The sequence below is a fragment of the Orcinus orca genome, chromosome 2 (genome assembly GCF_937001465.1).
Source record: "Orcinus orca chromosome 2, mOrcOrc1.1, whole genome shotgun sequence".
In the NCBI taxonomy this organism is placed as follows: domain Eukaryota; kingdom Metazoa; phylum Chordata; class Mammalia; order Artiodactyla; family Delphinidae; genus Orcinus; species Orcinus orca.
Window position 1 is genome coordinate 176,573,841 of NC_064560.1, and position 24,057 is coordinate 176,597,897.

Genomic DNA, 24,057 nt, shown 5'->3' on the forward strand with positions numbered 1-24,057 from the left:
TGCAGACACAAACTAAACTGTCTGCCTTGGTACCTGTTAGTCTTTATCCTGGCTTCTAGGTCATCACCATACATGTCCTTGTCCAGATTTTTACTGGGCCTGTAAATATTCTGGGCCATATCTTTACCACCTCTCCAGGCTTGATCATAAACATTGTAAATTTCATCTTCTCCACCTGCAAAACCACTGTCCATACCCTGTGGAAAAATAGAGGATGTTAAAAATGTACATGTTATTATTTATTAAAAGTTGAATCTGATTACATTCTTGTGAAGAGTAAAAACCCTTGCTCATTTATAGCTCACATTTTCAGTAATCTGAACTGCAAATAAAAAGGTCATTAAAGAACAGTCACAAAGTCCATTAACTTTTGTTCATACCCGCTTTGGGTTCTTAGGTTAAATGTGGTGCTCACTAACAACTGACTGCTTTAGCGTAGTGGTCTTTAAAATTGGAGGATACTAGTATGTTAATTTCCTTTTCCCTGAGGATTGGTATTCATATAACAGCTAATATATGCTATTTCTAGACTCTTTGTACCTTGGATTGGTTGAAGAGCCTTTGGTCATACTGAACTTCATTGGAAGTCCGAGGATTGGGCACACCCAGAGCAATGACTTCGCTGATATCTCGATTTTCATTTCTCTGCAGTTTCGACCTGTTTTGAAATACCATGTCACAAACTGAAAATTCTTCACAAACAAGTTGAATTTCCACTTAAATACAATCGATATCAGAAGCAGAGTAAATATGTACATTCACATCTTGTGAATATATTCCTTGATAATGCATCATCAGGATGGCAGCTCTTAAGGCATTTCAGATACATGATTATAAGAGATAGGGTTTTACAGTTAAGCCTTCATGATAGCAGAAAAGAACTGCTAAGAGACCCTTCTTTCCTTGAGATAAAATTGGTATATAACATATAAGTTTCAGGACTACAACATAATTCGGCATCTGTATACCCTACACAAAGTGATCACCAAACGTCTAGTTACTATCCATCACCATACAATTGACCTTCAGCCATTTCACCAATCCCTCAACCCCCTTCCCCTCTGGTAACCACCAATCTGTTTTCTGTGTCTATGAGTTTGTTTTGTTTTGTTCATTTTGTTCTGTTTTTGTAGACTTCACATGAGTGAAATCACACAGTATTTTTCTTTCTCTGACTTGTTTCACTTGGCATAATACCCTCAAGGTTCATCCATGTTGTCACAAATGGCAGGATTTCATTTTTATGCCTGAGTTGTATTCTAGTGTACGCACACATGCCCCAGATCATCTTTATCCATTCATCTGTTGATGGGCACTTAGGTTGCTTCCACATCTTGGCTATTGTAAATAATGCTGCAGTGAACACAGGGATGCATATACTTTTGTGAATTCGTGTTTTTGTATTCTTCAGAAAAATGCCCAGAAGTGGAATAGCTGGATCATATGGTAGTTCTATTCTTAATTTTTAAAGGAATCTCCATAGTGTTTTCCATACTGACTGTACCAATTTATATTCCCACAAACAGTGCATGAGGGTTCTCTTTTCTCCACATCCTCTCCAATGCTTGCTATTTCTTGTCTTTCTGATAACAGCCATTCTAACAGGTGTATGGTTTTAATTTGCATTTCCCTAATAATTAGTGATGTTGATTATCTTTTCATGTGCCTGTTGCCCATCTGCATATCTTCTTTGCAAAAATGTCTATCCAGATCCTCTGCCCATTTAATTGGGTTTGTTTTTCTGTTGTTGAGTTGTATGAGTTCTTTATATATTTTAGATATTAATCCCTTGTTGGATATATGATTTGCAAGTATCTTCTCCCATTCAGTAGGCTGCCTTTTCGTTTTGAAGATGGTTTCCTTCACCGTGCAGAGTTTTTAGTTTAATATAGTCCCATTTATTTTTCCTTTTGTTTCCTTTGCCTCTGGAGTCAGATTCACAAAAAACATTGCTAAGACCAATGTCAAAGAGCTTATTACTACTTGTGTTTTCTTCTAGGAATTTTATGGTTTAAGGTTTTACATTCAAATCCTTAATTCATTTTGAGTTAATTTTTGTGCATGGTGTAAGATAGTGGTCTAGTTTCATTCTTTTGCCTGTAGCTGTCCAGTTTTTCCAATACCATTTATTGAAGAGACTGTCCTTTCTCAAAAGAATCATTCTTGATATGGAAGTCTTTAATACAAGCAATCACCTTGTAATGCATGCTGAGATATGAAACTGCTATGGTCTATATCTGCTATTATAAAGGGTTAGGGGGAGTAGATGCCAATTAGATGTATCACACGAATCATTTTCAATAAGCTAGAGTCAGTTCTTTTACCTAACCACACTTAGTATGTTTATTCTATTAGAATTCTGAGGTAAACATGTCAATGACTGGATTACTCAGTAAGATTTTTGACATTCAAATTAACTTAATTCCCCTGCTGTTTCAGTACATATGAAATCTACATCGCAGTGATACCATAGTAACCATCATCATTTATTTTACTGGAGACTTAGGTCTTAAAATGATTTCTATAGACAATCTAATTTTCATACAATCACAAGTTTAAAGCTTTTCTATGTTATCAATTCTCATAGTTACATTACTGGTTTTAAGGGCTCAATTTATCCACAGAGCCATTTTGATTTTTGCAGCTTAGGAATTTCAGACTAAGAGTGTCATTAACTGTGCACGTTCATACTTTGTTCCTCTCTCCTACACTGTACATTTAAACACAACTCTAAATTCAGATTTTCTGCTTCCCTATGACTTCACTCATCAGGGAGATGAAATATGCCATTAAACAACAAAGAACACCACCAGCAGGAATCTGTTGTAGATATGACTTGAAAAAATAGATTGTATCAGCTCAGAGGAGGATGAGAGCATGGAAAACTGCTTATTTGGAAAGAAAATGTTTTACATTTGCATTTAACCCTTACTCCGAATTCCACCTCTGTATTACAGCATGTCTTCAATGTTTCAGCAATTTCAGTCCTCGGCCTTCAGTGAACCACAAACTTCACTAATCCCTACTTTATTCCCACTCTCCATACATGTATTTCCTTTGTTCTATACAAGTCTGTACTTACTAAGAGCACTCTGTCAATTTTCCTAAGTAATTTCAAATGACAGCTCTTTCTGAATTTTAAGTAAAACTGCTCATGAAAAGAGGCTGACCTTCACTTCTTACAAAACCTGCTCTTCTTCCCCACTGTACTTGGTACAGTACTCTGCACGTGAAAGGATCTCAATAAAGGTACAGAAGCTTATTTCCTGTCTAGAGGAATAGGCACATGATAAATTTGTCTCACCATTTGAAACAGGAAAAGAACAGACCAGAACAGGCATATCCACGACTTTCTATTCACAAACATGATCTCAATTCCCTTTTCTATATCCCCATCATTCTCAATTCTAGCTGACTCTACAAGGTAATGGAAGAAAAGATAACTTCCATGGATAGTTACTTCTTCTGCTAAGACAGAGTAAGCAGTTAAGTGCAAGACAATAAGTGCTGATTTATTAAGTTATCAACCTGAAGAGGAAAGACAGAGAAGCAAACTGGTCTTAGTGCACTAAACCTCCTCTCTAAAAGGTTCACAGAGGCCACTTCATAATTCGTATTTATCTCAAATAGTACCTACCTCTTATCTGGAGCTGCCCTGGAAAGATTCCGGTCATGCTGTCTCTCTTTTCGCCTGTCATGCCGGATTTCATCCCTCTCACGTGCCTCCCCATCCTCTGTGTGGACACAGTTGAAAATTATTATTATTATTATTTTTTTTCAGTATGCGGGCCTCTCACTGTTGTGGCCTCTCCCGTTGCGGAGCACAGGCTCCAGACGCGCAGGCCCAGCGGCCATGGCTCACTGGCCCAGCTGCTCCGCGGCATGTGGGATCTTCCTGGACCGGGGCACGAACCCGTGTCCCCTGCATCGGCAGGCAGACTCTCAACCACTGCGCCACCAGGGAAGCCCTGAAAATTATTTTATCACTATATTACCCATTAATATTTTGAACAAGAGAATATTCTTTAACCTTAGACAGAAAAATCCATGAATTTCTTTGTACTCACATTCAGCCCTTCTAACCTTACTTGCAATTAATTTAAATCCAACAGTATTCGTTTAATTTTTGAATGTGAATTCCAGAATCATGCATGCAGCTAAAGTGTTTAGGCATAAAGTGTACTGATATCTTTATGAAACACATCAAAGTAGTATGGTGGATTAACAGATGGAGAGAGAGCTGGGTAGGTATGTGATAAAGCAAATTTAGCAATGCTAATAGTTTTTAAATAAATGTTAACTGTAGAATCTAGGTGGTGGAGATATGGGTTTTCATTGTACAATTCTTTCAACTTTTCTATGTGTTTTAAAATTTTCATAATAAAATGTCAAGAAAAAAGAATTATGCAAAGTTTATCCTTATATTTTCAAAGACTGACTTCGAATAAAGAACCTTTTGCTCATGGTACATTGGGGCTGGCTGCACCTTGATCTGTATCTATTGTGTTTATGTCTATCTTCATTTCTCTGCCCTCTCCAGGCTGAAGGGATATAGTGTAGATATAGAAGGAATACAGTGTAGAGCATGAGCTTTGGAGCCAGACTGTGTGGATTCAAATCCTGTTTCTACAACAGATTAGCAAATGTGAAATTGTGCTGATGACTTAACCCCTCTGAGACTTCGTCTCCTCCTCTGTAAAACAGTGATAATAACAGAACCACCGCATAGGGTTGCTGTAGGGATTATATAAGGTAATATATGTAAAGTGCTCAGAGTGGTGCCTGCAATAATAAACACTCAATAAGCGTTAGCTTTTATTAATATTTGGCAAGATATTTTTAAAATTTTTAACTAATTTCTCAAGAACCATTCTGTTGTTTTTTTTTTTAATCAGTTTAGAGAACTTAGATACAGGGAAGTTTTACTCTGAATTACCTTCAGAGGCTAGGTTACAACAGGTAGCTTTTTAAATCTTGCCTCATTAAGACATATATATATGATTCAAGGAAGTGGATTACTACTTATAACCTTAGTTACTTCCCTACAGTTGAACTCTAGACTCCTATAACAAATTGTCTGCTTGACACCTCCATTTTAAACTTAACATGTCCACAACTAAACTCTTAATCTTTCCCTCCCAAATCTCTTCCCCCTGCAGTCTTCTCAATATTAGTAAATGGCAACTCAATCCTTCTCAAATATTTAGATCAAAACTTCTAGAGTCATCCTTGACTCCCTTTCTGTCATTCCTCTACCAAATCCATAAGCAAATTTTGTCAGCTCTACTTCCAAAATACTTCCAGTAACTGACCATGTTTTCACTACCTCTCATTATTATCTCTCATCTGGATTACTGCAATAGCTTTCCAAACGGTTTCCCTGCTTCTCCAAATGACCATTCCATAGCCTTCTAACATATGCAAAATCATGTCACTCTGCTCAAAACTCTTCAAATTGCTTCCCCTGTTACTTGAAGTAAAAGCTATGTTCTTACAACGACTAGAAGGCATACATGACCTGGCCACTTTGCCCTAACTACTCTGACACCTCATCTCCTACTGCTTAGCTTTCTCAGTCTAATCCACCCATACTGGCCTCCTGCTTTTCCTTGAACACACCAGTTACACTCCCAACTCAGGGCCTTTGCACTTGCTGTTCCTTCTATCTGGGATGCTCCTCCCTCAGATATCCACATGGCTCAGTTCCTTACTTCCTTCAAGTGTTTGTGCTAATGTTACTATCTCAGAAGTGAGGCCTATTCCAACCACTCTCTCCTTCTGGCACTTTTATACTCCTTCTTTGTTTTATTTTTCTCCATAGCTATTATCACCTTCTAATATACTATATGACTAACTTTTTTTGGTCTATCTACATTCACTAAAATGCTCACTGCTATACCCCCTACCTGTCTAGTAGAAAACTCTGTGTCTAGAAGAGAGCCTTGCACACAGTAGGTGCTCAGTATGAACTGAATAATTACACTAGTCTAGGATTTATTAATGAAAGAAAAACTACCCTCATAATTTTCTTGAATTAGAATTAGTCTTCTCACTCTACCTGAATTAATATACCAATGTAGACCACTAGATAAAGCCAAAGAGAAAATACTGGCAAATTTAATGATCAAAGGCCTACAAGATAGAAAAACTCTGGATCAGTTTACCATGTGGGGGAGATGAATTATTCAGTTGGAGATAAGATTTCTCTAAGTTTCAAGAAAATTAAAATAAGAGAAAACTAAGCCTATCATTTGAGTAATATGTGATTTTTCAAAGTATACTGCTCAGAACTTTAATAACTTCTGGTGTTCTTGCATATTAGAGGCCCACATTTAAATACACATTCTTTATTTTCTACTGCTTCAGCTTAATAAGGCAGAAATTACTGTTTCACTTCTAAATTATTTCTGAAATATCTATATTTATATGTATGTACTGCTTCTGTATGCAATAAAAAACAATAGAGATTTTCTAAAATGAGATAGATATTATTAACAATGCAAATTCAGTTTAGTAATGAGTATGTCATACCTTTTTCCACATGGGTTTTGATCCCAGCTCTTCTCTCCCTGGCTTTCTGGGCCATTTCTCTAAGTTTCTCTTCATGTTTCTCCTTTTCTTTTTGAGCCATCTTTCTCTCTACTTGAGCACGCATTTCCACAGCTTCACGAGCCTGTTAGTAAAGTCAGATGTTAAAAAAGACACTACTGGGGATAAAGAATTACAGCTGTCATGTAACTCCCTGACTAAACTCTGGCTTGAAAGAAGTTATAAAGAATTCAAATTTGTTACTGCCGATTAAAACAAAGATTCTTGTCTACAAAAAGATTACTTGCCTAGAGGACATTGCAAATTTAGCTTTTTCACTCAGAGAAATGTTTTAGTGGTTGAAACTATAGTGACCCCAATCAATCCTGTAAGTCAATGTTTCACTAATGTTTCCTCAGAAACAACCTAAAAAATAAAATTAAACAAGATTCCAGTAAAGCAAATTTCAATATCAATAACAGGAACTGGTTATATTCTCAAAATCAATCAGACCAACTCAAGATAAAGCCTTAGAGGGCAGATAGCAGATGCAAGAAGAATTACAATCCTGCAGCCTGTGGAACAAAAACCACATTCACAGAAAGATAGACAAGATGAAAACGCAGAGGGCAATGTACCAGATGAAGGAACAAGATAAAACCCCAGAAAAACAACTAAATGAAGTGGAGATAGGCAACCTTCCACAAAAAGAATTCAGAATAACGATAGTGAAGATGATCCAGGACCTCGGAAAAAGAATGGAGGCAAAGATCGAGAAGATGCAAGAAATGTTTAACAAAGACCTACAAGAATTAAAGAACAAACAGAGATGAACAATACAATAACTGAAATGAAAACTACACTAGAACGAATCAATAGCAGAATAACTGAGGAAGAAGAACAGATAAGTGACCTGGAAGACAGAATGGTGGAATTCACTGCTGCAGAACAGCATAAAGAAAAAAGAATGAACAGAAATGAAGACAGCCTAAGAGACCTCTGGGACAACGTTAAATGCAACAACATTCGCATTATAGGGGTCCCAGAAGGAGAAGAGAGAAAGGACCCAAGAAAATATTTGAAGAGATTATAGTCAAAAACTTCCCTAACATGGGAAAGGAAATAGCCACCAAATCCAGGAAGCGTAGAGAGTCCCATACAGGATAAACCCAAGGAGAAACACACCGAGACACATAATAATCACATTAGCAAAAATTAAAGACAAAGAAAAATTATTGAAAGCAGCAAGAGAAAAACGGCAAATAACATACAAGGGAACTCTCATAAGGTTAACAGCTGATTTCTCAGCAGAAACTCTACAAGCCAGAAGGGAGTGGCATGATCATACTTAAAGTGATGAAAGGGAAGAACCTACAACCAAGATTACTCTACCCAGCAAGGATCTCATTCAGATTAAACAGAGAAATCAAAAGCTTTACAGACAATCGAAAGCTAAGAGACTTCACCACCACCAGACCAGCTCTACAACAAATGCTAAAGGAACTTCTCTAAGTGGGAAACACAAGAGAAGAAAAGGACCTACAAAAACAAACCCAGAACAATTAAGAAAATGGTCATAGGAACATACATATCGATAATTACCTTAAACGTAAATGGATTAAATGCGCCAACCAAAAGACACAGGCTTGCTGAACGGATAGAAAACCAAGACCCATATATATGCTGTCTACAAGAGACCCACTTCAGACCTAGGGACACATACAGATTGAAAGTGAGGGGATGGGAAAAGATATTCCATGCAAATGGAAATCAAAAGAAAGCTGGAGTAGCAATACTCATATCAGACAAAACAGACTTTAAAATAAAGAATGTTCAAAAGACAAGGAAGGACACTACATAATGATCAAGGGATCAATCCAAGAAGAAGATATAACAATTATAAATATATATGCACCCAACATAGGAGCACCTCAATACATAAGGCAACTCCTAACAGCTATAAAAGAGGAAATCGACAGTAACACAATAATGGTCGGGGACTTTAACACCTCACTTACACCAATGGACAGATCATCCAAAATGAAAATAAATAAGAAAACACAAGCTTTAAATGACAAAATAGACCAGATAGATTTAATTGATATTTATAGGACATTCCATCTGAAAACAGCAGATTACGCTTTCTTCTCAAGTGCGCACGGAACATTCTCCAGGATAGATCACATCTTGGGTCACAAATCCAGCCTCAGTAAATTTAAGAAAATTGAAATCATATCAAGCATCTTTTCTGACCACAACGCTATAAGATTAGAATTGAATTACAGGGAAAAAAATCCTAAAAAACACAAACACGTGGAGGCTAAACAATACATTACTAAATAACCAGGGGATAACTGAAGAAATCAAAGAGGAAATCAAAAACTACCTAGAGACAAATGACAATGACGATCCAAAACCTATGGGATGCAGCAAAAGCAGTTCTAAGAGGGAAGTTTATAGCTATATAACCTACCTCAAGAAACAAGAAAAATCTCAACAATCTAACCTTACACCTAAAGGAACCAGAGAAAGAAGAACAAACAAAACGCAAAGTTAGCAGAAGGAAAGAAATCATAAAGATCAGAGCAGAAATAAATGAAATAGAAACAAAGAAAACAACAGCAAAGATCAATAAAACTAAAAGCTGGTTTTTTGAGAAGATAAACAAAATTGATAAACCATTAGCCAGACTCATCAAGAAAAAGAGGGAGAGGACTCAAATCAATAAAATTAGAAATGAAAAAGGAGAAGTTACAATAGACACCGCAGAAATACAAAGCATCCTAAGAGACTACTACAAGCAACTCTATGACAATAAAATGGACAACCTGGAAGAAATGGACAAATTCTTAGAAAGGTATAAGCTTCCAAGACTGAACCAGGAAGAAACAGAAAATATGAACACACCAATCACAAGTAATGAAATTGAAACTGTGATTAAAAATCTTCAACAAAGTCCAGGACCAGATGGCTTCACAGGTGAATTCTATCAAACATTTAGAGAAGAGCTAACACCCATCCTTCTCAAACTCTTCCAAAAAACGGCGGAGGAAGGAACACTCCCAAACTCATTCTATGAGGCCACTATCACCCTGATACCAAAACCACACAAAGATACTACAAAAAAAGAAAATTAGAGACCAATATCACTGATGAATATAGATGCAAAACTCCTCAACAAAATAATAGCAAACGGAATCCAACAACACATTAAAAGGATCATACACCATGATCAAGTGGGATTTATCCCTGGGATGCAAGGATTCTTCAACATACACAAATCAATCAATGTGATACACCATATTAACAAACTGAAGAATAAAAACCATATGATCATTTCAATAGATGCAGAAAAAGCTTTTGACAAAATTCAGCACCCATTTATGATAAAAACTCTCCAGAAAATGGGCATAGAGGGAACCTACATCAACATAATAAAGGCCATATACGACAAACCCACAGCAAACATCATTCTCAATGGTGAAAAACTGAAAGCATTTCCTCTAAGATCAGGAATAAGACAAGGATGTCCACTCTCACCACTATTATTCAACCTAGTTTTGGAAGTCCTAGCCACAGCAAATAGAGAAGAAAAAGAAATAAAAGGAATACAGATTGGAAAAGAAGAAGTAAAACTGTCACTGTTTGCAGATGACATGATACTATACATAGAGAATCCTAAAGATGCTACCAGAAAACTACTAGAGCTAATCAGTGAATTTGGTAAAGTTGCAGGATACAAAATCAATGCACAGAAATCTCTTGCATTCCTATAAACTAATGATGAAAAATCTGAAAGAGAAATTAAGGAAACACTCCCATTTACCACTGCAACAAAAAGAATAAAATACCTAGCAATAAACCTACCTAGGGAGACAAAAGACCTGTATGCAGAAAATTATAAGACACTGATGAAAGAAATTAAAGATGATACAGACAGATGGAGATATACCATGTTCTCGGATTGGAAGAATCAATATTGTGAAAATGACTATACTACCCAAAGCAATCTACAGATTGAATGGAATCCCTATCAAATTACCAATGGCATTTTTTACAGAACTAGAACAAAAAATCTTAAAATTTGTATGGAGACAAAAAAGACCCCGAATACCCAAAGCAGTCTTGCGGGCAAAACACAGAGCTGGAGGAATCAGACTCCCTGACTTCAGACTATACTACAAAGCTACAGTAATCAAGACAATATGGTACTGGCACAAAAACAGGAACATAGATCAATGGAACAAGATAGCAAGCCCAGAGATAAACCCACACACCTATGGTCAACTGATCTATGACAAAGGAGGCAAGGATATACAATGGAGAAAAGACAGTCTCTTCAATAAGTGGTGCTGGGAAAACTGGACAGCTACATGTAAAAGAATGAAATTAGAACGCTTCCTAAAACCATACACAAAAATAAACTCAAAATGGATTAGAGACCTAAATGTAAGACTGGACACTATAAAACTCTTATAGGAAAACATAGGAAGAACACTCTTTGACATAAATCACAGCAAGATCTTTTTTGATCCACCTCCTAGAGTTATGGAAATAAAAGCAAAAGTAAACAAATGGGACCTAATGAAACTTCAGAGCTTTTGCACAGTAAAGGAAACCATAAACAAGATGAAAAGACAACCCTCAGAATGGGGGAAAATATTTGCAAACAAATCAACGGACAAAGGATTAATCTCCAAAATATACAAATAGCTCATGCAGCTCAATATTAAAAACAACAAGCAACCCAATCCAAAAATGGGCAGAAGACCTAAATAGACATTTCTTCAAAGAAGACATACAGATGGCCGAGAAGCACATCAAAAGCTGCTCAACATGACTATTAGAGAAATGCAAATCAAAACTACAGTGAGGTATCTCCTCACAGCTGTTAGAATGGGCATCAGAAAATCTACAAACAACAAATGCTGGAGAGGGTGTGGAGCAAAGGGAACCCTCTTGCACTGTTGGTGGGAATGTAAATTGATACAGCCACTATGAAGAACAGTATGGAGGTTCCTTAGAAAACTAAAAATAGAATTACCATATGACCCAGCAATCCCACTACTGGGCATATACCCAGAGAAAACCATAATTCAAAGACACATGCACCTCAATGTTCACTGCAGCACTATTTACAATAGCCAGGTCATGGAAGCAACCTAAATACCCATCGACAGATGAATAGATAAAGAAGATGTGGTAAATATATACAATGAAATATTACTCAGCCATAAAAAAGGAATAAAATTGGGTCATTTGTAGAGATGTGGATGGATCTAAAGACTGTCATACAGAGTGAAGTAAGTCAGAAAGAGAAAAACAAATTGTATATTAACGCATATATGTGGAACCTAGAAAAATGGTACAGATGAACTGGTTTGCAGGGCAGAAGTTGACACACATGCAGAGAAGAAATGTATGGACACCAAGGGGGAAAAGTGGCGGGGGTGTGTGTGATGAATTGGGAGACTGCGACTGACATGTATACACCGATGTGGATAAAATGGATGACTAATAAGAACCTGCTGTATAACAAGATAAAATTCAAAAAAAAAAGATAAAGCCTTAGTGTAAATGTGCAAGAGATAATTTCCATAAGGGTGCTCACTGTGATACAGAAGGTGTACTCTTCTATATTCCATACACACGCCATGATGTATGTAAAGTTCAAATACACATATTAATACCATGATATTAATAGACAGCCAATATTATGAATGTCATTTTCTATAGCATTCAACACATCGGAATGTTTATTTGCCCCTCCCTGATACCTTTTGGGAGACATCTACATTTAAAAGAGAGAAAAATGATGAAACCTAAAAAGAGCAGCTGGCAATCTTCCCAGAATGTGATCGGCCTAGTTAATCATTATTCTGGAATGTTGTGAGGAAGCCGAACCACCAGTGGTGAGGAAGGTGTACGAGTCTACGAACGCTGAGACCAGGTACAGAGCTGCAACCAGCACTTGTCATCTCTCGAACACATCCACAGGTGACAGCCTCTTCAGGTACTCAGCAGTGTAGCTAAAATAACAGTATCTTAGGTAACTGAGAACGGATTTACAAATTATCAAGAGCATTAAACAACTTAATTATAACAGATCAACCTTCCGATCAGCAATGTAGAGGGCTTCGGCCAGTTTTGCAAAATTTTCATTGATGTGAACTGTCTGCAGTCCTCTTCCATCAGCTGCCAGACGTTTATCTAATGGAATTGTATAACCCTAGTGTGAAGGCAGATAGAAAACACTGGTCACAAAAGAGCTACTGCAGAGTCTTTAAAACTAGATTTATATATGTCCGTTTTGACAACCATTTAAAGTTTTTTCCTTACATCTTTCTTCACAATTAAGCAACAACAGCAGCAGCTAACAATGAGTGCTTTATGTGGAGGATTGTTTAAGCACTTTATATCCATGGCCTCATTTAACCTTCACAACAATTCTGTAAGACTGGTAAAATTATTATTTCCATTTCACAAATAAGGATACTGAGGTAACGTCCCCAAGGTCATACAGTTAATAAACAGACAAACTAGGATTTAAACTTGGGAAGTACGATTTCAGAGTGCACGCTCTGGGAAAACATTCTCATGTTAAGATTGTGGGTTATAATAAAAGGAAATCACTATCAAATAGTTAAAGTTGTTCAGCAAGTAAATGTAACAGCCATACAAAGGTAGAACAAATCACTAAAATCACAGCGTCTATAGGTAGCTTAATCTGCTATACTGTTCTCATGACTTGTCAGATTCTAGGAACCCTGCAAGTTTTAGTAAATGGAAAAAAGATAAAATTTGCTAGACAACTAAGATTCTGTGTTTTGAAATTCTGCATTCTACTTCAACAACTCAAGGAATACGTTTGAACATTCATGTAATTTTCAGGCTTAGCTTTATTCTTCCAGATTTCTGACTAGACTCCCAAATACTGACCTCTAGTCCATGGTCTTTATTCCCAATATAAGGAAGTGTTACAGAGTCAGCTCAAGATACCATAGTTACATACATATTAATCAATCCAAACCAGACCACCCAACAATCTTTTTGTTTCAGGATGAGTGTATAACTTCTTTTTTTTTTTGGACACGCTGCACAGCTTGTGGGATCTTACTTCCCCGACCAGGGACTGAACCTGGGCCCTTGGCAGTGAAAGTGCGGAGTCTTATCCACTGGACCACCAGGGAATTCCCTAACTTCCTTTAAGGAATAATTTATATTGAAACCATGGGTTAAAGTAGCCTTCTTCACCCATCAACATCAGAATCATGAAATATTATTTGAGAGAAAAGAGGAAACAGTGATTAGGAAATTTATTCTGCATTATTTTACAGATTCTTCATGACTCCTGGTAGCTTTGGTGATTAGTACATATAGTTTATACTTGCATTGTTATAAACAGAAACAAGTAATTTAAAAATTAAAGCACTGAATATATCCAAACATTTACTCTGTTTTGTCATATGATTATTTAAATTGGTTTAAATCCTTTCAGGAAGAATTTTAGATATAAATTTGAGTTTTCTAAAGAATACTATCTTTCATTGATATGTTACTTTATTCTACCCTTTCCTTCTCTATATGCTTCCAGTAACTACAATTTACTAGGAGAATCCACATGGTATTCATGTGCCTGGCATACTAACATTTCTATTACATTAAAATAAAAAGAGAAAAGTCACATAAGTTGAGTGTTCCTTCTTGAAAATCTTCAGCTAAATGAGATGCTGAGGTTTCAGCTAAAGGTACCCAGGCTGAAGGTCCTTCCTGGGTGTTTTCCAGGAGGTTCTAAAACTAAGACAAGTTAATTACCTTTTATGATTTTATGACAAGTTAATTACCTTTGCATTTTTCCAGTTTGAAATACAGGGAGGAATCTTCCACTCTTGTTGTTCCTTCACGGTCATCTGAATTGAGAAAAGAGAGGAAGAAGAGACATTTTTAGATTTATAGTCTAGCTAAAAACCTAAGTGCAATCTTTCTCTTCAAAGACAGCTCAGTATACACTACATATGGATGGATTTAGTCAAAGGTCCTAATTCCATTTGTTTGGTGGCACTATATACTATGTTCCCATATCATGGGTTCTAGTAATAACTTTAATATAAAAAATAATCTGTAAATTATTTTTGACAGTTATAAATGCTGGTTAGTATTTTTACATATTTAAACTGATGTGACTTCTTTCAGATGAGAAACTTGTTTTTTTAGTTGGGTAATAAAATATCTAAAAAAAGCCACTTGGACTATGAAGCACAGACCTAATGATCCCAGGTACTTCCTTCCTATAACTATGATAACATTCTTCTTGTCAAATACCAGACCCTTTTCATTCCATTAAATGCAGGGGTTAGGTTAATAATAATAAAACTACTAGCTAACATTTTACATACATTCTCATAGGCACTCTGGAACTGCATATTATAGTATTGAGTGGGTCCCTATTTGGTCTTGGAAAACAAATTAAAGAAACAATAAGTGTGGTGAAATGTAACTACATAGGCATCTAGACTTTATTCTATGCGAGGTTATTTATAAAATTAGTAATCATGAGTACAAAAAGAGATTTTAAACTAGAGCAAAGATTACCTTTCGGCTAGGAGAATGCATGACAGGTGCAGGAGGAGAAGGTGGTCCCCGGGGAATTTTCTTATTAATCCTGAAGGATAAACCAAAGCACAACCACAGAGTGATACAGATTTTTCCTTTTTAGTTAATATGTCGTCTCCCCTCCTTATTTTTTATTATGTAAAGCTTCAAACAGATACAAAAACAGAGAGTATATAACAAATGTCCACCTATTATATAGCAACGCGTTGAGAAGCTAGAGCTGGTGTATTCAATTAAGAATGTGCAGATTATGACCTGCTGAATGAGGGGCACAAGACACCCACCCAGGGTCCGCAGATAGCTCTCTGAGCATCCAAGCTCCCACTCTGGGGAAGTGAAACCCATTGGGTTGTTTCAATTAAAGGTGCAGTTTTAATACACCCACCTGAAGAAGTAGAGTCACAAGATTTATTATTACTTTTAGATCCCAGAAGTTAGGAGTGAGGAACGAGGAAAGAACTGGAGGAAGGATAATCTGTCCTAGGCCACAAGTGAGCAGGAGATGGAGAGCAGCATAGCAATACCTATTACTTACAAGGTAGTTGGGACAGAGGATACTAACTTTTCCTGGGGCTTAACTCTAAGTAGTTATAGTCACCCTTTGGTATCTGAGGAGGATTGGTTCCTCGACGCCTGAGGATACCAAAAGCCGTGAATGCTCAAGTCCTTTATTAAAGTGGCGTAGGGGCTTCCTTGGTGGCGCAGTGGTTGAGAGTCCGCCTGCTGACGCTAGCGGACACGGGTTCGTGCCCGGGTCTGGGAAGATCTCACATGCCACGGAGCGGCTAGGCCCATGAGCCATGGCCGCTGAGCCTGCGTGTTCGGAGCCTGTGCTCCGCAACGGGAGAGGCCACGACAGTGAGAGGCCCGCATACCGCAAAAAAAAAAAAAAAAAAGTGGCGTAGTATCTGCATATAACCTATACACATCCTCCCATATACTTTATTTATTTATTTATTTATTATTATTTTTTTGCGGTACGCTGGCCTCTCACTGTCGTGGCCTCTCCCGTTGCGGAGCACAGGCTCTGGACGCGCAGGCTCAGCGGCCATGGCTCATGGGCCCAGCCGCTCCACGGCATGTGGGATCTTCCCCGACTGGGGCACGAACCCGTGTCCCCTGCATCGGCAGGCGGACTCTCAACCACTGCGCCACCAGGGAAGCCCCTCCCATATACTTTAAATCATTTCTAGATTACGTATAATATCTAATACAATGTAAATGTTATATAAATAGTTCTGGTAGGTGTGGCAAATTAAGTTTTGCTTTTGAGAACTTTCTGGACTTTTTTTTCCTGAATTTTTTTTTTACAAACTATTCTTTTGGCCATGCCATGCGGCATGTGGGATCTTAGCTCCCCGACCAGGGACTGAGCCCGTGCCCTCTGCAGTGGAAGCACAGAGTACTAACCACTTGACCACCAGGGAAAACCCTCCCGAATATTTTTGATCTGTGGTTGGTTGGAACCACGGGTGCAGAACCTGCAGATACAAAGGGCCAACTATATTTTAAAAGGTTCCCTGGGAAAGGCAAAGTGGGAACTTATGACCGGCATCCTAAACACAAGTCTTAATCTAAATGTCCAGTCTCTAGGTGTGAGCAGGGTTATCATACTGTAAAATGCCTAGGCAGCAACTCAGGAAAAAAAAAGTTGTTTTCCTCAAAAGTTGTTTTTCTCATCACAACCACTCAGCTTCAACAATTATTAAAACACAGCCAACTCTGTCATCATCATTACCCACTTCACCTCCACACTATTAACATCATTTCATCGAGCAATATACTTTTGCCTTCTTAAGAAACAGCTTTATTGAGGTACAACTAATGTACAATTAACTATACATGAAGTGTACAATCTGATTAACTTCTGACACAAGTAAATACCTGTGAAACCATCATCACAATCAACATAGTGAAGATACCCACCACTACCAAAAGTTTCTGCATGCCCCTTTGCCTATCCCTCTTTTTCCTCTCATCGCCTATCCATACTCCCTCCTTCCCAGCAGGCAACCACTGATCCGCCTCCTGTCATCGTAGACTAGTTTGCATTTTCTAGAGCTCTGCATGAAAAGAATCATACAGTACGTACTTGTTTGTGTCTCACTTCTTTCACTCAGCATAATTATTTTGAGATTCACCCATTTCACTTTCCTGCACATATTAAATAAAGTTTATTCCTTTTTATTGCTCAACAGTATTCCACATATAGATGTCTCACGATCTGTTTACCCATTTACATGTTGATATACATTTTCCTCCTTTGATATCTCTTTTTAGGAATAGTGGTTCCTTCTCATGAAACCACCTACTTACTTGAACCTTGGAGGTTCCATCGGATCTTTCTGCATTTCCACCATTCGAATAACTCTCTGTTTAGCTCCAGAGTTGAAAGCCACTCCTTGTTGAGATGGTGTGTATCTAAAGAATGTAGATGAAACTAAAGGTATAACCAGTTCAAGTTTTCAATAGGTATTTTTCTTCTATTACAATCCTAAACTGGACTACACTGTCAATTTCTCTCAGAAAGTATTAATCGAAAATTGCAACAAAATTTAGGCAGAGCAGATAGCAACAGAGATAAGAGAACTAACAGCAATTCTGAATTATAAGCACAATGTAAACTATAGTTGTATTAATTTGCAAATAATTCATCACAGTCCATTTTGAACCATGGAAGCCACAGTGTTCAATTTCACAGATAAGAGGTCTAGAAAATAGCACCTATTTTGTAAGTCTGCACCTATTTGAGGAAAAAATGCCTCATAATATCCTCAGCAAGCAACTTATAGTTAGTAGTTTTTGACTAAGCATAGGCTGTAAAACAGAAAGAATAATGGCAGCAGTCCTACCAGCTCTCAATTCTCCGTTAATATCTATATATGAATCATCTTTCCACATAAAGATTTAGTTGAGTGAAATCCCTCAAAATTTGGAAGTATTATAAGGATGCCTATTATTATATAAATGATATTAATATATTAATATTTATAGTATACTATTATATTAAATAATTATAATAGTATTATACTATATAATATTTCCAATATACTAACGTTATATATTATATAAAAATGGAAAACTATAATCATTGTGGTTTGCATCACATACTCTATGTAATTGTTAATTTCTAAAAACAAAAAATGCTTTAAAAATAGCATAATAGCTAATATCTTAAAAGTGGATAGCTTAAAATATTCTGCTTTCAACTGAATGCACAAAGAGTCAATAGGCTTCAAGTCATTTTTCAAAAAACTGCATTTACAGTTGTGACTAAAGATAGTGAAAGAATACCAGGACCCCCAACTCCAATCACTTCCAACATGAAACTAAAACCTCCAGGCATGATTCATACCGGATATACTGAGCAGGAGCCAGTTTATCAGCTGCTCGGACTGGCATGGCTGCAGCAACCTTCTGCGATACAGATTTTTCTAAGGCTACCCTTGTCTTTTCTGTTATCTGAAATAAGAAACAACACATTGAGTGGTTTGAAAGTTAATAAAGATGTAAAACGTCATCTAAAATAATTATATATATCAATTCCCAGTTACCTCTTTAATGGCTTCTTCATCAGGTCTTTGCAGGTCTGGGTCATCTGCATTCATGACTTCTTTGGGAACCAGGTCAGTGTACTTGCTATAAATGACCTAAAATGTTCAAACAAAAGCAGGCTTAAGAAAAGCAAAGAATGAAGAGAAACAACCTCATTAAGTCATTTCAGAAGTCAAAATGTCCTCTCAGCACACTTATAAATTTAGGACACAGATTTTGTCTTTTAGATTTTAAAACCAAGGAAGTTTAAAATATATATACACAAATTGCTGCCCTGGCTATAAAAGTTAATAATTTTCCTCTGACCTCATGCATTTAAATTACTTGAGATCGTCTAATCAAGTCAGTGTCCAAATAAATTGTGCCAACAAAACCTTATGCATCAGTGATCCCTATTTTTGAGCCTCACTAGGACTTGAAATTAATGATGATATAAACTGCCTATAGCACCATTATCTTGGATTACAAGCTCACTGGAATTTAAGTCAGGTTACTGAATAATTTCCAAATTCAGGAGGCCTAAAAAATTTCATTGACCTCGCCCTACTTATAATGTTTGTCTTTTACGGCATCAACTCTATTCATAGACTAAGAAAATGAACATATGCCATGGTCAAAAAACCCAGAACACTTTCTTCCATGAAAAAAAAAATTCTATACACATACCTTATTTTACACTCATTATCCAAATTTAGGACTGTTATCTGATTGGTAGGCCTCTGCCGAACAGAATATTACTGACTTTCATGTCCATCTATCCTTTCGAATACTTCCATAATAACTTACATGGCAGATTTTATAGAAAAACAGAAGTACTGGAAATTTAACAGATAAGCAGCATTCTAGATTTTGCTGCTTGAGTTAGGAATTCTTTGACACACATACAGATAAAGGACAACTTATAAATATGAAAGAAAACCAAATTCCTGGGCACTTGAGATCTTCAGAAATTTTCTGCAGAAGAAAATGTTTACTACTATAAGTCAAAGTCTTATATCAATAATTGCATTCTACCATGACATTCCTTAAAACAGCTTAAAGGAAATGCATGCTATTGCTAATTTCTCACTCCAAACAACAGAGCAAAAAAACTTAATGGCCTATACGACCTGACCTGGCTTTGCCTACAGCTTCAATCTTCCCCTGTACCTCTCGCTCCCTCATTCTTTATGCTTCAGTCACATGGACTCTTCTGTTTTTCGAACACAACCTGCTTTCCCCCAATTCTGGGCCTTTACAGAGTATTGCTCCCGGTTCTTCAATTGGGTTCTCAACCTGAGTCTTCATTCAAAGGTCAGGTATGCAAGGGGGAGGCCTCCTATGACTACCCTCATTAAAGGAGCAACCCCTCCCTACCCAATCATTCAGTGTCACAGAACTCTGTTTGCTCTCTTCAAAGCACTGCTTACAGTATGAAATTATTAACTACTTTAAATCTTTACCTGTCTTGCCCATTAAAGTAATAACAATTATAATAGGTAACATTTATTAAGCACTTATTTTGTGCCACTGTTCTTTTGCTTTATATATATAAACTAACCTAACTTTCGCATCAACCCTATGAGGTGTGCACAATGATTATACCTACATTATTGATGAGGAATCTCTCATTCATTAAAGTATCTACAGTGCTTCTAACAATGCTTGGCCCCCAGGAGGCATTCAGTCAATAGTTTTTGTACAAATGATTGAATGTGTGACTTTCAGAGATGCTCTATTCTATGCTAAAGGTACATATATTTGGGGCCTGCAGAATGTTCTACATAAGCTGTTGATTTCCTGGAAAAACTGTATCATGACTATAGACTGAAATCTCTAGCTTGTTTTTCTCAGGAATAAGAAAAGGGATCAGGTAAGAAATGTAGATAATTTACCACAAAATATGTCTATTGATATGGGAGCTACTAGTGTCACCATCCTCTCAGAGTGTTCATTTTGGAAGGGACCCTAAAGCTCACTCCAGTGAGAAAAGCAAGGCTCAGTGCGTTAAGATCACACAGCTTGTAGCTGACCTCAAAAGTTTTACTTCTTGGGCTTCCCTGGTGGCGCAGTGGTTAAGAATCCGCCTGCCAATGCAGGGGACATGGGTTCAAGCTCTGGTCAGGGAAGATCCCACATGCCGCAGAACAACTAAGCCCGTGCGCCACAACTACTGAGCCTGCGCTCTAGAGCATGCGAGCCACAACTACTGAGCCTGCGTGCCGCAACTACTGAAGCCCGCGTGCCTAGAGCCCATGCTCTGCAACAAGAGAAGCCACCACAGTGAGAAGCCCACGCACTGCGATGAAGAGCAGCCCTGGCTCGCCACAACTAGAGAAAGCCTGCATGCAGCAACAAAGACCCAACGCAGCCAATAATAAAAATAAATTAAAAAAAAAAAGTCTTACTTCTTTTCAGTATGGAAAAAATCTATATCATAAGAATTAAAAGTTATATAACAGTCTCTAGAAAATAATACCAAGACTATGAAGAGTTAATTACTTTTACACAGTAATTGCTACAGGAAGGGATTCTACTTCCTGGTAGTTGTATATACTCAACATAAAGTCTCAATACTAATTTAGCATACAAGAGCCATTTGCTGCTTCTTATTTGGGTATTCCAAAGTTAATAACCCTTTAAATGAGCATCAGTAAGATTCTAGCATTTCACAAAGCTGATGAAGGACATCTGAAGAGCAAGATTCCTCCATGGTATTAACTATAAAACCCCCAATTTTTATTGCCTGAGAACCAAATGTGCTGAAGAAACTCAGTATATCTCAGGGGGCAAAGGGGCTGGGGAGGATTATCCGAAAAATTACAATATACCTTCCAAGGTATCAGGAGCACAAATGAGTTTTGTGAACAAGATAAAGTAATAACTCATCTATGAAACAGAAGTTTTTTATTACTGAAAACTGGCAAAGGATTGGATTGACTAAAAGGATAAGCTTGTCAGCATAGCTACCATTTCAGAGGTAGAGAAAGAAAACACTGTCTTTATAGACATAGTTCGTGAAATCCCATGAACAAGGTAATAACATACAATTTATCTTGGGGTTAAGGTTGTTTGGAGTTTTTTTGGGGGGCTGAGGGGTTGAAGGCATTCTTTTAGGCAATATCATGTATGTAACATTTCCTATTTAATAATTTCAGAAGGAAAAATGTAAACACCAGGCTTTTTATTTCAAGATTTATGACTGAAGTCACAACTGGAAAAAAAAAAAAAAGGATTTAGTTCTATTGAGATTTACTTAAAAATGTTTTTCTCCTTCCCAATTTTGTATTACCATTAAGTCTTGTACACAGTATTTACTTTACATTTAGAGAGATCAATCGCCTTAGCCTTGCCCTAGAATATTATCCCTTGGAACCTTTCCTTGTTCACCTCTTATACCTACAGCTAGTATTTTCCATTCTTGCTCTTTCACTATTAATATTTCAGTGAGAAGTCCCTGGTTTCTGAAGAATGCCAGATCCCTCTGATACAAATCAGGAACCACTGCAGTATAGCGCAAATTCAATAATCCAATAAGCCATTTTCATCCTAGGTCCTTTCATCAAGGACCTTGCATATCAGCATTCTGAATGACAATGAATTTTTTAAAAATCTCATTTTGTGCATTTAGTAGCCAATTCCTACTTCTAAAACAGGAAAATCAGTGGTTTTAACACAGGGCAATGCTAACGCCTCCAACTCCCCTCCCAGGGCCTATGAAAATATGTGAGATGTTTCTGTTTAAGACAATGGTGGGGGCGGCAGGAGGGGGCACTACTGGCATTTAATAGGTAGTGCCAGTTATGTTAAACATAATACAATGCTCAAGACAGTCCCAAACAATCAAGAAGTGTCCCTCTCCTCTAAATGCCAATGCATAGTTAATGCTGAATTATTACATGCAGTCTAGAACTTCATGCATTAATACATCTACTTTTTAAAATAACATATTAATTAAATTTGTATAAGGAATTCAAGTGTATATTCCAGGGTATAAAGTCCAGCAAGGAAATACATCCATCATAAACAATGTTAGAATACTCCAGGTAGTCACTCTCTTCAGTATCTTTCTTCTCAACTCACTGAGTGCCCTATTCTTTTTTTTTTAATCTTCATTGTGGTTATTTATTATGATTTTTTTTAAGCAGTCTTAGGAGCAGTTTTCAGAGCAGTTTTCGGTTCACAGCAAAATTAACAGGATGTAGAGAGATTTCCTATATACCCCACACATGTACAGCCTCCCCATTACAGTCAGGGTTAGTATGAACCTGAGAGTGGTACCCCTATAAACTACTAGTCTAGGGTTCATTTCCAGTGGCTGATTTCTAGGCAAACATGTAAGGCTTTTACTGTGTAACGAACAATACTATGGAGACCTTATTTGGCCAGAATACTGAAATCCAAAAATAAACAGTTCAGTTTTAACATTTCTACTCTACTTTCAATACAAAAGAATCACCAATATACATGTAAAATGGGCTAAAACTGTATTTCATTCAAAATTACACATCCTGTCAAAGTCAAATTATTGTCCTAAAATGCTTTTTCCTAATAAATGAGAGGAGAGGTAGCAAATACCGATGAAGCATAGTTATTATTCCAGAGAAGGAGAGGTGCACCAAAACAAAGGTGAATGAAGGCCTTCATGGCCCAGGGTAAATTTCCAGTATATGCCCTGCAAGTATAGGGACCTATTTTTCCTTTTGCAGGAGTGGACCATGCTTCCTTAGTGGCTTCAGGAAAAGTGGCTTTCTGTTATTCAATAAATATTGCTATAATACCTCCAACAAACACTTCTGAATGCCTGTGTGTCAAGCTGTCAGGCACTAAGTTAGGTGCCAAAGAGGAAAATGAAAAGATATAACCTCTGTACTCAAGGAGCTTTTAGTCAAATGACATAGAACATTGTTAGTGAATGGATAACTACAACAAAAGGATAATTGCAACAAAATGGATAATTACAACTGCTACTTTATAGTAAACACAGGGAATAGGGAGGAAGGACACCCAGTCTAGCTAGGGAGGATCAGGGACAGTATCCTGGAATAGTGAAGAGCGAGTTGCGACTTGAAAACAATAGAATTTAGCCAGAAAAAAGAATAGGGAGACGGCTTTCCCCAGCATCGGAGGGCACCCAGGGGAAGCTCCCAAGGCAAGAAAGAACGTGCCATAATAGGGGAGCTGCAAGAAGTTCCTCATAGCAGACATTCATAGGGAATGCCTGCAAGTTTCTTCTTCTTTAACAACCACCTGTTATGGTGATTATTTTGTATTGAAAATAAATAGAATGGCTAAAACTGGACCCTTTATTTTTGGATTTCAGTATTCTGGTCATGAAAGTTGATGCTAGGCTAGAAAGGTAAGCAAGGAGTCAAGTGTGCC

General features: G+C 37.2%; 1 protein-coding gene across 1 annotated transcript in view; it reads right to left on the reverse strand.

Moving 5' to 3' along the window:
- SNW1 (SNW domain containing 1) overlaps positions 1 to 24,057 on the reverse strand; it is a 35,823-nt gene that overhangs the window by 734 nt on the left and 11,032 nt on the right. Inside the window, exons 4-13 of the mRNA XM_049705308.1 lie at positions 18,696 to 18,791; positions 18,497 to 18,603; positions 17,458 to 17,562; positions 15,121 to 15,190; positions 14,373 to 14,438; positions 12,641 to 12,757; positions 6,532 to 6,673; positions 3,638 to 3,734; positions 541 to 658; positions 34 to 197 (exon numbers count right to left, since the gene is read on the reverse strand). Coding sequence (XP_049561265.1) covers positions 34 to 197; positions 541 to 658; positions 3,638 to 3,734; positions 6,532 to 6,673; positions 12,641 to 12,757; positions 14,373 to 14,438; positions 15,121 to 15,190; positions 17,458 to 17,562; positions 18,497 to 18,603; positions 18,696 to 18,791 — 1,082 coding nt within the window. The remainder of the gene's footprint in view (positions 1 to 33; positions 198 to 540; positions 659 to 3,637; positions 3,735 to 6,531; positions 6,674 to 12,640; positions 12,758 to 14,372; positions 14,439 to 15,120; positions 15,191 to 17,457; positions 17,563 to 18,496; positions 18,604 to 18,695; positions 18,792 to 24,057) is intronic.